At 43.8% G+C, this 16,110-nt stretch overlaps 1 protein-coding gene across 3 annotated transcripts in view; it reads right to left on the bottom strand.

The window, feature by feature from the left end:
• Positions 1-16,110, bottom strand: part of PPP2R3A (protein phosphatase 2 regulatory subunit B''alpha) — a 57,359-nt gene that overhangs the window by 39,438 nt on the left and 1,811 nt on the right. For 2 of the 3 annotated variants that reach the window (XM_031043672.1, XM_031043673.1), the window contains 2 exons: positions 15,870-15,989; positions 399-2,843 (listed from right to left, as the gene is read on the bottom strand). In XM_031043672.1, the coding sequence (XP_030899532.1) occupies positions 399-2,405 (2,007 nt within the window). In that variant the 5' untranslated portion in view covers positions 2,406-2,843; positions 15,870-15,989. Of the gene's footprint in view, positions 1-398; positions 2,844-14,592; positions 14,879-15,869; positions 15,990-16,110 lie in introns of those variants that run through there. The other variant, XM_031043671.2, reaches the window with a different exon arrangement.

The following is a 16,110-nucleotide window of genomic DNA, read 5'->3' on the forward strand; positions in this document are numbered from 1 at the left end:
AAGCTAGAGATGAGGAGAACAACACAGGTAGAATATTCAGTTCTCATTAATCCAATACCTGCTTCCAGGAAGAAAGTAGCTAGCTGAAATAGTTTCCATTTGCTATTATATAGGACCCATTTAAACCACAAGAAAACAGCCTACAGGATTATGAGCAGGAAAGGAACAAGCTCAAGGGTAAAACCATGTCATGACATACTTTGTTTGCTTAGGGGGTTTCATTTCCTTTTTGGGTTTGTATTTAAATAAGGGCTCCATTTCTGCCAGTTTGAGCATGTTATTCTACACTACAGCATCCTAAACACAGTGAATCATTTAACAGTGGTAACTGTGTCCCTCTACACAAGTTTCCCATGTTTGTTTTACTCACTACCCCATAAAAGATTCGGTTCTCTTACCTTAATCACTTCTGGGGCTTGCTGAATTGAAGCTGGAACAGAGTCTCTGGAGGCAATCCCAGCACAGCATTTTTGCCCTGCAAGGAGGGACTGTGAAGAAGTCATTAAAGTTTCCTGCAGAATTTGCATCACTTCCCACTCCTTGGATAAGCTCCCCCTGCCTGTCTGGAATTCCACCAGCTCCTGGGCAAAGTCCTCAATGCTTCCCAGGATACGCAGTAAGAGAGCTTTATCATCCTCTTCCATTTTATGTCCATTGATTTCCATGATTTTTGACAAAGGGGAAGCAGGGTCAACTGGTTTACTTTTAGGTTCAAGAGACAAAGGTAGTACCTGCCTACCCTGACAGCCAAACATCTGCAAATGGGCAGGTTCACTCTCCTTTTTAGAAGGTTCCCTCAAAGTACGCTCCATTTTCTGTGAGAAGCACTCCAAGTCCAGCAGCAGTTTGTCTATCTCATCTTTGTCTATCTTACTGCACATCTGTTCTCCTTTGGAGACATCAGCTTGGGAACCACACAATACAGAATCTGAAGCTGGTTTTAAAAAAGTGATTTTCTCAGAGGGGTGGGAAAGTTTAGCATCTCCCACTCTGGCACATTCTGCTTTAGCATTGGCAGCTAGATCTGAACCACCAGCTAGCTGGTAGCTGAGCTCTAAACTCTCCCAGCCCCCTTTCTGCTCTGCTTTCTTTGTTTTCCCTAATGTCCTTTCCCCATCATACTCCTCCTCAATGTACAGAGCCTCAGTGGAGGATGTGCAGTCAGAAGGGCTTGTGGCTGGTAACTGAGGTAGAGCACAAGCATCTTTCACAGCTCTCTCACTGTTCTCCTGTGGGATGCTATGAAGGGAGTTTGAGGTAAAGGTCACAGTACTTGCTGGGATGGACTGAGAGGTGCTTGTCATCTCACACTGATCACCTGGTCTGAGAGAAAGTGCACTTGAGGATGGCTGCTGAATAATATCTTCATACCTAGGTGGCTGTTCATCTCCAAATACTGGGGGAAAGGGAGTTTGCTGCAAGCCATGAAAACAGTTAACCAGATCTGCTAAGTCACTAACTTCCTTGTGTCCTTGGTGCTTGAGCTCAAAAGGTAGCTTTTTCAGGTATGAAGAAAATCCTGTCATCAGGTTCATATATATCCTTTCTGAATTGGCCAGGGGGTCATTGCTGTTCCCTCCACTAACATTGTCTGCAGATTTCTTTTTGATGCAATGTTTTATTATGTCTGTGCACTTTTTCAGATCCTCTGAGCACTTGAGCAAGATGTCTAAGCACACCTTAATATCTCCACCAGAACCACCATCTAGCTTGTGTTTTTCCAAAATCTGGGTAAGGAAGTTTTCTTCAGAGAAGGAAGGAGGCAAGAAGGGAACCATGGGATTATTCATGGTGACTTCCGGAGCATCACTGCTTTCCTGCCATTTCTCCACAGGTGAGTGACTCTGCAAAAATCCACATGGAGGGCAGTTTTCATTATTGCTGAAATGCCCATAAATCAAGTCAAAATCAAATGAACGTCTGCTGAAGGATTCTGAGCGAACCTTCCTTCCCTTTCTGTAGGCCACATGGCTGGAAGAGTTTTTGAGCTTTTCAAAGGAGAATTCCTTTATTTTACCACTGGCAAGGTTTATCGTCTCACCAGTAATGTCCTTCAAATTGCTGGAGGCTTGCACTGAAGACCCCTTTTTGATTCTTGGATTATTTGGGAGGATTTGGTGATAGTCTTCATTTCCAGCCAGGGCAAGTCCATTTTCAGGGACAGGAATTTTATGGTCTTGGTTGGCATCTTGGACACTGAGCTCTGCACAGACACTGTGGTGGGCAACTAGGCATGTAACCCCTTGCTTAAACACTTGGCAAGTCCCTGTGCAGTAATGAACAGTGTGCCGAAAGTGCTGGTCTATCACTACACTGCTGTAGCAGTTCACAGAAGTGACCATAAGCCTGTAGGTTGCTGCCATAGCACAGATAACACCTGGAAATGAGGCTTCAAAATTTACCATGAACTTAACAGGAAAAAGTTCATCCCACACATACACTTTTCACAGCCACATCAGATTTGATAAAAACATTCCAATGTCAGTTGGAAACACTCAAACTACATGAAAACTTGGAAATGCCAAGTCGGGAGTGGTATCAGCTACGACAATGTGTAACTTGCATATGGTTTAACTTAAGGCAACTTGATTCTTGTACTCCATGCAGAAAGCTTTGCTGACCAGAGATGCAGCACAAGCTGCTCTATTTCTAATGGTCCAGGAAGCTTCTCCAGCAGGTGTCATCATATTCAGCCGGTTCTTAGGCAGAAGTGACAATGATTTTTGTTTGACTCTTCTTTACTTTTTCGTGGGTCAACAAAAGATAGATCAAGTAGCATGTACAGGCAAAAAAATCCACAGTATGCTTCCAAGATTCCCCTCTCACACTGGTAAGGTAGGTCCCTGCAACAGAAAAAAGGTGTCATTATGATTTCCATGTAATACACAGACTTGTCTACTACCAAGCATATGGCACCAGCTTGTAACAACCAACACACAGGCTTGTACAGAGTAAGAGTAGGCTGATATTTTTCCTTCACTCAGATCTACCATATAAGAACACTGCTGAAGAGCTAGCCTATATTTATACACAGGCTGTCTGCGTGTTGCCATTTTAACAGCTCTATTTTAACCACTCACTTTTTTCAGACTTGCTTTTTTCTCCTCCACAGCCTGAAGAAAACATTACCTTGAATTCTAATGGAGCAGAACATTTGGATCACATGAATTTCTGACTTGAATTTTCCAAGGCTCTAAAGATAAGGCAAAGAGCAGTAGAGAAAAGTACTTTCAGGATTTCCAAACTCTGGATTATAAAATGCTGCAAACAGCCTGGAGCAAAGTAGATGAATGCCTCTAAGAATGCCTGGCCTTTAGGAAAGGCCACATGGTCTTCCATTAGCCATTCACCAGGGTCCCTGGGACCATGGCAAAATATTTTAAGGAGGAATAACTGTTTTTCCTTTCTCTCAGAACTCATGAATAGCAGCATACTTTACACTTTTCTGTGAAGACATCAAGAACAGAAAGCAATATTTGCAAAAAGGTTAAGCCTGTGAAAACTAGGAATTGAGTGGTTTACACTTAGCACAGCCATTTTGAGTTGCATTTCCCTTCATCAGTCAGATGTACGCCAGAAAAGACAAAAGTTACTTAACTTTGTTACAAAAAGATAGAAAATCCCAGGTTTAAGACTCTGATATTTTAGTTATTGCTTCATCTGTCTTTAATACTTCAATAATCAGAACACCCCAATGAAATTCTGAGCATCCTCTATATTCCTTGTACAAACAGAAAACCACTTCATCAAACATGCTTATCTCACAGCTAAGTCACACTACCACATGGGTTTATTTTGTAGGTTTTAAAGGTAAATATCTAGCACCAAGTGAAAAGCCAGACCTGCACCCGATGAAAAGAATGCCCTATGTTCACGTTACATCCCACCTATCCTAGCTCATAAGGCTGTACAAATGTATCACACAAAAGGGAAGCTCCTTAGAGTTTGGTGCTGTTGTAATTAAGAACTGGGGATAGCAGATGACTGCTGAACTTCCACATTTGACGTATTTTTGAAGCCTTAATTTGCAATTGAGCAGCACTCACAGGAGTATTCAACGGACTTTGTAATCTGCTACATGTGCTCATCACAATTAGGTAGATCTGCACACTGCAAAGAAACCTTCCTGATTTGTTCTTTAGATTATATAAAGCATTGAAACAATTGCATTCAAGATGAAGAACTGCTCCAACTACTACACCGGTATCTGTAACAGGCTGCCACCTGCCTATCAAACATTACAGGCCAAGCTGCATGTTGTGCCAGGGCCAGCTCCTCAGTACACTTCTGTGCCTGTCCTGCTCCCCTCTACACCCAACTGGCACTGCCCCAAAGCCCCATAGGCATGGGAGGGCCTTCCAGAGGGATGATCTGAAGTATGAGGTGTGCCCCAGCCACAGCAGTGAGTCAGGGTGCTGGGCACAAAGGGCGTAAACAGAACCGTTTTTAAACCCTGAGGTGTTACCAGGCATCAACCCAGGTAATAAGACTCCATACCCTGCAGCCACTGACTCTCAGGCTTCACTATGGGATGTGCTAAATGCTCTGCTGAATCAGAGCCTCAGTTAAGAAAAAGTAGTGTTGGCTTCAGAATGTTTTCATCTTACAGGACTCAATGGGCTTTGTTCAGACAGGAAAACCCATACTTCTAGGCCTCCAAAAAGTCTAAATGATCCACCAACTCCCTGAGAGTGCCTTCTAATACATTCAGGGTAAGAGGTCTTCTGCTTTTCCTTTTCTGAGACTTCATCAAATACAAACAAACCTTCTGGCATTTCCTGAAATCAAAGCTGAATAGTATTTAGAGCAAGTAGAGTATTTCAGGACAAAAGATTTGATTAATTAATATTGCTTCTGAAAATGCATGGGATTTTCTCTGAGCTCCTTCCTTCTGTCTCACACACAGCAAGGAGAGACTAGTAGTCTTCAGGAAAGAACAGACTGGGTTTACACCTAATTTGGGAAATAAATACATCTTAATTAAATTATTCCTTAATTAGAGAAATAAGGTATTAGAATTACTATCTCTTTTTTTTATATACAAATCAAAGGGTAATTTTCTCCCTAAGGTTATTCAAGGTGCTGGAGTACTTCATTCCAGCTATGCAAGACCAAAAAACCCAACAAAAACACACACAGAAGAACTACAAAGCCCCCCCAACCGAACCCTATTATTGTATAGGCAGCATGTAGATACAGAGTAGAAACTATTTTCCTCATTTTTTTCCTGGCTTGAACAAGGTAGCACAGCACAGATCGTACCTTTATTTTCCAGTGATCCATCAAACATGATCCAGCACATAAACCTAGTCAAGACAAAACCTAAGCAGAGAGTATTCCTGTTACCATCTGGGGAACCTGAACCCAAGCTTAGCTTGAATGGACTTTTGTTGTGACTTTCAGTTGCTGACTAAAATCTACTAGTTATGAATTGCAACAATGGAAAGATTGACTGCATGAAGAAACACTCATACTTCATTCTTTTCAGCCTGTCATTTCATTCCAGTTGGGGCTCTAGAACAGCCCCCAATTCAGATGTACTGCATAAAGATTCTGTAAATAGGACTGCTGCCACGAAACCAGTTCCAACCCCGAGGATATGGGACTGGCTTCACAATACAAACTGTGAATGAATAGGGCTTCTTGTATGACTGCAGAATAATGCTTTATGTCTTTCCTATCTGCAAGATGACATGAATCACTTTTCAAAGGAAAAAACTATTGCAGATACTAATTATATAAAAGGTTATTCTATAAAACACAGAAGAAATTCTACTCATGCAAAGATTATGTTGGAGTTAAATAACTGAATCATGATTATCTGTTAGGATGGGGACTGTCTTACTTGTCAACCAAAGTCCCAAAAGTTATTAGACAGGCTTCTGCTACCTCTGAAGGTCTCAGATTCAGTGAAGGCTTCTTGAAATCTTATCTCCAGCACTAGCAACAACAGTATTAGGCAATCACAAGTTAGAAGGAACCACCATAACATGGACTATGGGGCAAACTAGCCCTTTCTGTACCAATACATGGCATGAAGATCACTATGCAAGTGTGCTTGTTTCTAGTAGAAAATGTGTTAGGATAAACTCTGCTGTTTGGTATTCTTGCAAAGGACAAACAGAAAGACAGAACAGCTTTGCTATTTGGACAGTCATCAGTATAGTTTCAGAAGTATTATCCTAGCTACACAATCAGGTGCTAGGTCTTACCCTCTTAGAGGAGATTGTGGTGCCAAAAAAACCACAATGTAACTGCATCCTCTTATTTACAAATGTGTGACTTTTGTTTGCAGTTTACCAAACAAAGCATCAATATGCCAATGCTCAAGTAACAGTATTATAAGACACAGTATTTCCTAGGAACACTCTCCTAGCCTCCAACTCTCTCCAGCTCATTAAAATTGTGAAGGTGGATGTGGTTTCTCTGTAACACAGGAACCTTCCAAGGATTTCCCTCCCATGTGCTTGGGCATCCCTCAGATTCAACAGAAACCCGTTGCATCTTTTGACAAGGCATTCCATCACTGACCACCTCTTTCAATTGTTACTCACCAGCTTCAGTATGTCAAGATCTTGTACTGAAACAAACACTAGACCTGTATGCACATTATCCACAGCATTCCTGAATCTACAGAATTCCACATCCTCACTGTCTTCTCCTTTCCAGGATTATTAATCCTTGATAACACAGTTGCTCTTGTATAGAAGCCACTTTGCACCTCTGATCACTTACACTGTCCCTCTAATAAGCTTTTCTGGTTCAGCTACACACTTTAAGATACAGGAATACAAACTGTGCACAATATCCAGAACAGATTATCACTGTAGAGTACCTCCCCTCACCTTCCAAGCCTCACTGTTTTCAGATAATACATTCCAAAGCATCCACTCTCATGGCCACCCAGGTTAAATCATGCATTCTGTCCCTCTTGTTAACCCATCTTTCAAGGGGAAACAATGACAGTACTGTCCTTTGTAAAATGTGCAGGGAGCTACCTAATGATAGAATGCTCTAAGTAAGTGGAAGGGTTTCACTCTGAAAGACTAAAATTTTCATACAGTCTTATAGAAAGGTTGGGAGATGGTCAACAACAATGATCTAAAGGAACTGAGCAGGTTGTCTGTCAGGAGTGACTGAGCAGGACCAGGCATTTCAGACAGGAAGAGAGATGACTCTGGAAGAATATAATATTCTTCTACAAATTCATGAATAGCATGGAAAGGGTAGATATGGTCTGACTCCTCACCTCCTCCTCCAAAGACACAGGTGCAATGAGGCAATGCAGGAAGTAGGTTAAAACAAGCACGCATGCAGTAAACCTCTGAAATGCCTCAAAGGATGTCATGGACCCAGAAAGGTTGCGGGCAATCAAGAGGTCTTGTTTTAATACCTCCTCTGTCAACTGTTACCATCTTCGCTTGGGTACCACTTTATGCCCTCTAATTCTTGCTGTATTTCAGGTCACCACCTCTATAGAATCATAGAATAGTTAGGATTGGAAAGGACCTCAAGATCATCTAGTTCCAACCCCCTGCCATGGGCAGGGACACCTCACACTAAACCATATCACCCAAGGCTTCATCCAACCTGGTCTTGAACACTGCCAGGGATGGAGCATTGACTACCTCCCCGGGCAACCCATTCCAGTACCTCACCACCCTAACAGTAAAGAATTTCTTCCTTATATCCAGTCTAAACCCCTGCTGTTTAAATTTCAACCCATTACCCCTTGTCCTATCACTACAGTCCCTAATGAATAGTCCCTCCCCAGCATCCCTGTAGGCCCCCTTCAGATACTGGAAGGCTGCTGTGAGGTCTCCACGTAGCCTTCTCTTCTCCAGGCTGAACAGCCCCAACTCTCTCAGCCTGTCTTCATATGGGAGGTGCTCCAGTCCCCTGATCATCCTCGTGGCCCTCCTCTGGACTTGTTCTAACAGTACCATGTCCTTTTTATGTTGAGGACACCAGAACTGCACACAATACTCCAAGTGAGGTCTCACAAGAGCAGAGTAGAGGGGCAGGATCACCTCCTTCGACCTGCTGGTCACGCTCCTCTTGATGCAGCCCAGGATACGGTTAGCCTTCTGGGCTGTGAGTGCACACTGCTGGCTCATGTTCATTTTCTCATTGACTAACACCCTCACGTCCTTCTCCGCAGGACTACCATGAATTTCCTTTTTGCCCAACCTGTAGCTGTGCCTGGGATTGCTCCAACCCATGTGTAGGACCTTGCACTTGGCATGGTTAAACTTCATGAGGTTGGCATCAGCCCACCTCACAAGTGTGTCAAGGTCCCTCTGAATGGCATTCCTTCCCTCTTGTGTATCAACTGAACCACACAGCTTGGTGTCATTGGCAAACTTGCTGAGGGCACACTCAATTCCATTGTCCATGTCAGTGACAAAGATATTAAACAAGACCGGTCCCAACACCGATCCCTGAGGGACACCACTCGTTACTGGTCTCCAGACGGACATTGAACCGTTGACCACAAGTCTTTGAGTGCGACCATCCAGCCAGTTCTTTATCCACCGAGTGGTCTACCTATCAAATTGATGACACTCCAATTTAGAGACAAGGATGTCATGTGGGACAGTGTCTAAAGCTTTGCACAAGTCCAGGTAGATGATGTCAACTGCTCCACCCCCGTCCATCACTTTTGTAGCCCTGTCATAGAAGGCCACCAAATTGGTCAGGCAGGATTTCCCCCTAGTAAAGCCATGCTGGCTGTCACCAAGCACCTTGTTGTTTTTCATGTGGTCTAGCATGCCTTCCAAGAGAATCTGCTCCCAGATTTTGCCAAGCACAGAGGTGAGACTGACTGGTCTGTATGACAAAAATAAACAGGAAAGAATTGCTTCATATTCCCATGGTGGCAGATTACTATCATAATCCCCCCCCTTATCCATTCTACTTCCAGTCATGTATTTTCCAGGCTAAGCTTCAGTTTATTTGGCTACTCTTCTTACTAAAAACTGCTTCAATAATGCTCCTCTGTGTTTCCCCCTGTTCTTACTCTAACTCTTTGGAGAGGGGACAATGTCTGCCCCTAACTTTGAGGAGGGTATATTATTCATTACAGAAGCATAACACAGATCTACAGCTTGGCATCCTGATTTGCTCCTTCTCCTTTTCCTAGAGATCTCCATTATTCCTATTTGCTCCTCCTGCCCCCTCCCTTTTATTTTTTTTTTTTGACTCCTGATGATAGTTTTGCAGAGCATTATCTGGACTACTTAAAAGATCTTTCTTTAATGGCACAGATTAAGAGCTCATTGCTATGTAGACACAGTTATTTCTCCCTGTGTACAGAATTCTATACTAGCATCAAATACCACTTGCCTACAAGCAAGTACTGCAAGCACATTCTGCAGCCCCAGCCACCTCTTTTTTTCTGCTACCATGAATAGTGATTTTCAGCACTATCACCTCATACTCAGCCTCTCTTCCAGATCATTTATAACTATGTTGAGCAACACAAGCCTGAACACAGATCCTCATGGGATTCCACTAGTGATTACTCTTCACTAGAAAAGCTGACAGCACTTCCTACACTTTAACCAGGTATTAATTGCTGAAAAACCTACACTCCTTTTCCATGGCAAATCATTTCATTTAAAAAGCATTAGCAAAGAACTCTCTCTCAAAATCCAGAAAAGGCAGAATACTCCTTCACCTCTTGTGTCTTCCTGTTGAATAGCTTCAGACCATCTACCTTTACCATCTGAAGCTGGACTTCAGCATTCTTGCAGTGAACCATGAAGGTCACTGCAATAGGAGCACTTATCAAGGCAGGCTTCCAAATAGACATGACCTTGAGAATCACTGTCCCTGGCAGAATAAATACTGCTCTGTAGTCTGTATAGATTTGGAGAAGTCAATTTTTATATTAGGAAATCTTGTTTCAGTAGATTTACCGTAAAAATAATCTCCCAACAGTTACTAAAATACAAGCTCTCCATGTTTGTAGCAGCAGTGATGTAAAGCAAGCCCAAAACTCCAAAAGATTTATACTTGTATAAATAACAGTAGTCTACACTTCTTAAAAAACAAACCTGGCATCAGACACTAAACTATTGTTCTAAACCACTGACTTGCAGTTAGTGAATGCAGTATTATTTAGTGTCATTCCTTCAGGTTAAGTCACAGGGTTCTCTAATATTGCAGTGCTGCTATACCCTTCGCAAACACCAGCATGAAGGATCCTTGAACACCAGTATACTAGAAACTGTTAGGGACAACAGTTGTATGGACCTTGTAAAGCCTGTAATTATTTGCCTTAGCTGGGGAGGAGAATAGTTAATAATATGAAAGATTTCACCTTTTTCAACTTTTCTGAAATACCTTTCTTCAACTTTTCCTTTGCAGAGACTTGGAACAAAAACTGACCAGACAGGAATTTGTGTCCCATGAGACTTGGTTTCCAGTTCTACAGATGAGACAGCAAAAGAGTAAAAGCTCACAGCATTTTTCCATACAACACCAATCTGTTAAGTAGAAACAACTTGCTAACTGTTTTTTGTTCCAGCCCCATGTCTCTCTAGAGCTACTATTTAATTTTAGCTCATTTATCAGGCCCCAATACATTAATATACATGTTGAAGCTTAGCAAGGTGCAAGCAAAAATAAACAACAAACCCCCCCAACAAAACACACTGTAGGAAGTGTAACCCTAACTGAGCTTTGTCATGCTGACAGAAAATAATGCGACCAACCAGAAAAAACAGGAGGTGAAAGAGCTTCAAAAGCATGTAATTAGCAATGCTCAAAGCAGGGGTCAGAGCCAGCTTGATTAAGTAATACATCTCTTGGCTGGTTATAACCTTATATGGAAGGGGATAACTTCATATTTGCAAGATACATTTATTTTCTCTGGAATTCGTTAATTTAGTGTTAACAGTATCCAGCTACTTGACACAAAGTGATTTTATTAGACTGTTAAAATAGCAGAGGAAGAGCTGTGTCCAAGGCAGCATTCCCTCAGTAATTAACCTTTGTTGAGACTGAGATTCCAATATACAGATTCCCTGAACACACTTTGGAAACTTACTTCCGAGTTAGGTAAAACTCCTCCATAGCTGCCCAGCCCTTTGCTAATCATCTACAAAGTACATTAAATCTTTAAATTAATAACTAAAACCAAAACTTGTTTTCATTCCTTGCCAATCTATTCAGAACACATACATTTCTCACTGCTGCCCTATTTGGCTTATGTGTCTTATCTGCATCTCATTGCTCTTTATTCACTTATTTCCTCATGCATTCAATAGTTCTGGTAAAGTTCTGTCTAAAGTAACATGCCATTTCTCCAAAGTAGCCTCAGTTCCCAGCCCATATCTGGCCCCAGCTCTTGAGCAGGTCAGCAATGAGAACAGTGAAATGCCAAGCTGGAGAGAAGCGATCCAGTTCTGTGCTGCACACCCATCCTTTCCTCTGATGCATCACCACAGCAGTACAAAGCTAGCAGTCATTTTCACCAGTCATATCTTCCACAAGCCCATTCCTGCCAGTTTCCATCTCACACTGAAGAGGAGCAGCTGTTGAAATGTAACAATTTATGCCAAAAGGTGCAAAGTGTCCTAGCATTCAAGAGGTTTGGCACTGCTGCAGCCTTTACTCCTTATGACTGTGATATAGGCCACACCAGAGGCAAAAAGCAGCACCATCAAAGCAATACGTAACTTAAGTGAGGGTTAACTTTTCTAATGCGTTTCCTCTACCAAGGAAAAGGTGGTTTAGCCCAACATCCCAGTAAGACAGAGGAAGTAGCTTCCCCCTGTATCTTTAACCTCAGACATTTAAAAAATAAACAAGAAAAAAAACCCAAACAAAAACCAACCCAGTTCTATCTCCCTCCCCAACTCATGTATTTAAAAAGAAACAGGTTAGAAAGCTAAATGATACACACAAAAACCAGAAAACAAAATAAAAGTGAAGATTGACTTATTCTAATTTGATTGAACAGCTGTGCTCACATTCATGAATCTTAAGAGTCTTTAAAATGAGTAGTCATTTTTCACAAGCTTGCCTGTTACCTGTGTGACCTCAGGTATTGCTCCCTGCATCCTATTCATACACAATCCCGGAATCAGAATTCTTTTTTTCTTTTTTTTTTTTTTCCATCAGCACAGTATTTACATGCTAGCTAATCATTAACTTACTTTCCACTATTATCCTCATTTTACCTTGCAAGAATAGCTGCAAAGAGAATACATCAGTTTTTGGTGCTCAAAGCCTGATTTTCCAAAGTATGTGACATAATAGCATGTTTCATGTGGTCAAGGCACAGCACCTGCTCAGCTGCACATCAGACATTCCACAGATCAGGTCCAAGGACATAAACAGCTCAGGAAATACAACAGTGAAGTCTGGTAGAAGCTTGTCCCATTACACAAATTAAACCAGTTCTTAAAGACAGCACTTGGCTGTCTTTAAGCTGTCTCATTATGAATGAGAAAACTCCCTTCCTCCCACAGTTCTGCTTTGCTGTCCAGTTTTTGCCAGCGTTGGAGCTCAGGATCTAAACTCTTGTCTTCAGAAAAGTTCAGTTCAGGGTAACAGAACAAAACCTAGTCTTACGGGGAAGAACAGCATGCAATTATTTAAGTAAAACATATTGAAAACATTTATACAAAGGAAGTAAAGCAAGATTGCACAGCAGCCTCTGTGCTGGACCAACATGCACTTAGCTCAAGAGGTATTGTTCGAAGGATGGAGAAAAGTTCTGGGTTTTGTGGGGTTTTTCTCCTCTTTTACAAGGAGGAAAGAACTAAAATGAAAACGCAAATTCCACTGTGCAGCATATTTACACTTCCAGGGATGGCAGCAATGAGTGTTAGACCAAATGGGTCCACTGCAGAGATTTCTGAAGTGCCTGAGTCACAACATGCTTCACCTTCTCCACAGGTTGCAGCTGAAGGAAATGAAGTAGATGCTGTACCAGTGAATCTCTGCACTCTGCCTCTGAACTTGAGGCACTTTGCCCGTAGCTACCTTTAACACTGCACTGCTGTGCAAATTACAAGTACAAAATAGGATGACACATGACAGTGGTTGCAAAGGTCTACGTAATGGAAAATGGCTATGTGCCATCAGAGAGCAACTTTTTTATTATATATGAAGTCAAATGTAAATCAGTCTCAGCTGATACACAATGTTACCATTTCCAGATACATAAGTACCGGAAACAACCAAATATACCCCCCAAAACAAAAAAACAAAACCAAAGCAACAACAAAAAGCAACCCACTACTCTCTCTTACTTCAACTTCTCAGAATACAACAGCCATTTAATATGCAATTTTACACAACTGAGAGAAATCTAGCAGTACTGACAATTTCTTCAAAGCTCTCACTGAAATAACTTCCCCACGTGTAACCTGTGAGTGCAGACTTACCAAGCTTGAAAGATTCACAAGAAAATCAAGACAAGAGGTGGCTATCATAAGTAAATGCCTGGATTTATTTCCTGAAGCTGGCAACAGATCATATGAGGTAATGCCATGACACCACCACCAACAAAAACGTACCCAGACTTTCACTTCAACAGCAAACAACTTTGGGACTATTTGTGTCTTGAGTTCTTCCCTTTGCACTGCTAGGCTGCCTTTAGAGGGAAAAGTGGGCACATAAAAGCACATCTTCTAGGGCTGCTTCTCTAGTGCGAAGAACAGAGGGAATAAAATTAGAACCAGCCTTAAAAACATGTACGTTACTCGAGACAGTGCAGTGTGATAACCTTCAGAAAGAATCACTACGTTAGGGATATGTCCTTCAGTTGTTCAATCTCAGTTTTACAAGTTTATACCCAACTTAGTACCTGGATTTGCCTATGCACAAACCGAGGAGCCTTGTAGCCACGCTATTCCCTTCTTGCTCACAAAAAAATACTTCATATAGAAAAAACAGCTCTACTTTCACGACCACGTATTAACAACTGCACTGAAGACAAAGGTCCAGACACACAGGGTCCTGTGGCAAGTAGCAAGCATTTACTTAAAAAGAGAATAGCTTAAGTAGAAGTGATCCTTCAGCGGTGCTAACCTCCTGCTTTACAACAACTAACAGCTTCGGGCCACCCCGAACTAGAAACTACACCCAGCCCACTGTGCTAAAAAGCCGTTATGCCTCTCAGCACATTGTCAAAACAATTTCAGACAATTTACAGCCTCGCGCTCCACAACACCTCGTACTGGTGTTCACGTCTTAAACGCGTACGACGAGAAAAGTATTCCCTCGCCCTCCACCCTCTGTATTACCTGGTGGCTCCATCCAGCCACCGCTCCCCACAAGCCCATCTGTCCCGGCCACACTCCCCGAGGCACCCCGCCAACAGCGCCGCTCTCCACAGCCCCCGGCCCGGCCCGCAGCTCCCTCACACACCCTGTCAGCACCGGCACTACGACGGGATGGTTCACCACCGACACACAACATACCGGCGCCCCCCACCCCGGGGGCCCGCCCGGCACCTGCCGCCGGGCCCCGAGGGGAGCAACCGCAGTCCCCAACTGGGGAGAGCCGGCGACCGCTCAGACCCCACTTCACCTCCGCGTCGTCGCCCACCCCTCAGCGGCCCCGCACCACACCTACCCGCCGGCGCAGCTCCCCGTCCCATGCCGAAGCCTCTGCCCCCGCCGTCAGGCACGGTCTCACTGCCCGCCCCGTCCAGCCCCTTTCGCACAGCGGGGGGGACCCCACCCCAGAGGCGCGGCGGGAGGGCCGCAGCCGCTCAGGTCGAGGCCGGGCTATGAGGGGGCGGCGGCGGAATGGCGCTGCCCGCGCTGAGGGGAGAGGAGGAGGCGGGAGAACGCCGCTCCCCCCAGCGCGCGTGCATGCGCCTTGCTCCGCCCCTCCTTCTCCCCACAGCCGGCGGGTGTGAGGAGGGGAGCGCGATGGGGGCCCCTCGCCTGAGCGCTTGTACTGCAGCGCTGACCGGGCGGACCCCCGGTGTACCAGGACGTAGCGTCCTCGGGCGGTGGCTTGTGTTGTGTCTCAGCCACTCGGGAAATCCGGCAATACACCGTTGCTTCATCTGTTGGCTTCATCGGGTTTTCAGTCTCCTTTGGCTGGAGGCCATTAGTAGTGTCCGCCAGCAAAGCAGCGTGATGAGTGCCTCCGAGAAAAGGTAAAAATTAGAAAAATTAAGAGGCAAAAAAGCCAAAATGCAATTGGAAGGGCCTCAGTGGTGAGGCCCCGAGTGGTGCTTGTGTTGACAGTGTGTTTTGCTACGCTGCAGGTCGTGGTTTTACGTTGCAACTCCCAGTACTGCAGGAGGAGGTGCCCAGCGATACCGGAACACAGATGCAGGTAAGCCTTGTGATGTTTAAGACAACCTCACGGGCTCTTGCTTAGTTGCATTAACCTCTTTCTTCAGTTACACACATGAACACCAAGATGCTGCCCCATGCTCCCTCGCAGCTTACAGGGACACCTCAAAATCCCAGCTGGAGCGCAACAGGTATGCCTCCTGTGCCTCCATTTTATATTCCTCTTCACCAACACGTACACTACTGCCTCCTAGCACTTCTCCCTTAGAAGTTCCTTCTCAGCCACACTATCCTCCCCAAAAGTCTGAAACAGATGTCTCCTTTTTGCTATTCCTCTTCATTTTAGTATCTTCTAAATGTGCTGGAAATCCTTTAATATCTTCTAAAAGCACTACAAAGCACTTGGGAAGAAAATCTCCAAGAACACCTTTCATTCTGTTCTGGGAGATGAGGGAAACAATCTTGTCATCCACAGCCTCTTAGGATGCCTTTCATTCTTCCTCTTTTCTCTGGGAGGAAAACTTAATTACTTCCATGTCGCTAAATTACCATAGTTAGCTCCGGAAAAATCATTACTTGTCAGGCCAAAAAGGCAGATACCTCTCATCCAAAGCATCCACTGATCTGCTGGGACTCTTCCCTCTTGGCTTCACAGTTCCTTCACCTGTTGCACAGGTGCATTTGGTCACATCCAAGAAGTGCAGGTCCTCTGCTGTAGGACTGGACATGCAAAAACAAGAGACATGCATGAGCAGTTCAGGGCAAGGGACTATGACTGCAAAGCCCAGTCCATAGCCAGATATGAAGTGGAAGAGCACTGCGCTTAAGTTACAGGGGTGAA

This window comes from Melopsittacus undulatus, chromosome 6 (assembly GCF_012275295.1).
Source record: "Melopsittacus undulatus isolate bMelUnd1 chromosome 6, bMelUnd1.mat.Z, whole genome shotgun sequence".
In the NCBI taxonomy this organism is placed as follows: Eukaryota; Metazoa; Chordata; class Aves; order Psittaciformes; family Psittaculidae; genus Melopsittacus; species Melopsittacus undulatus.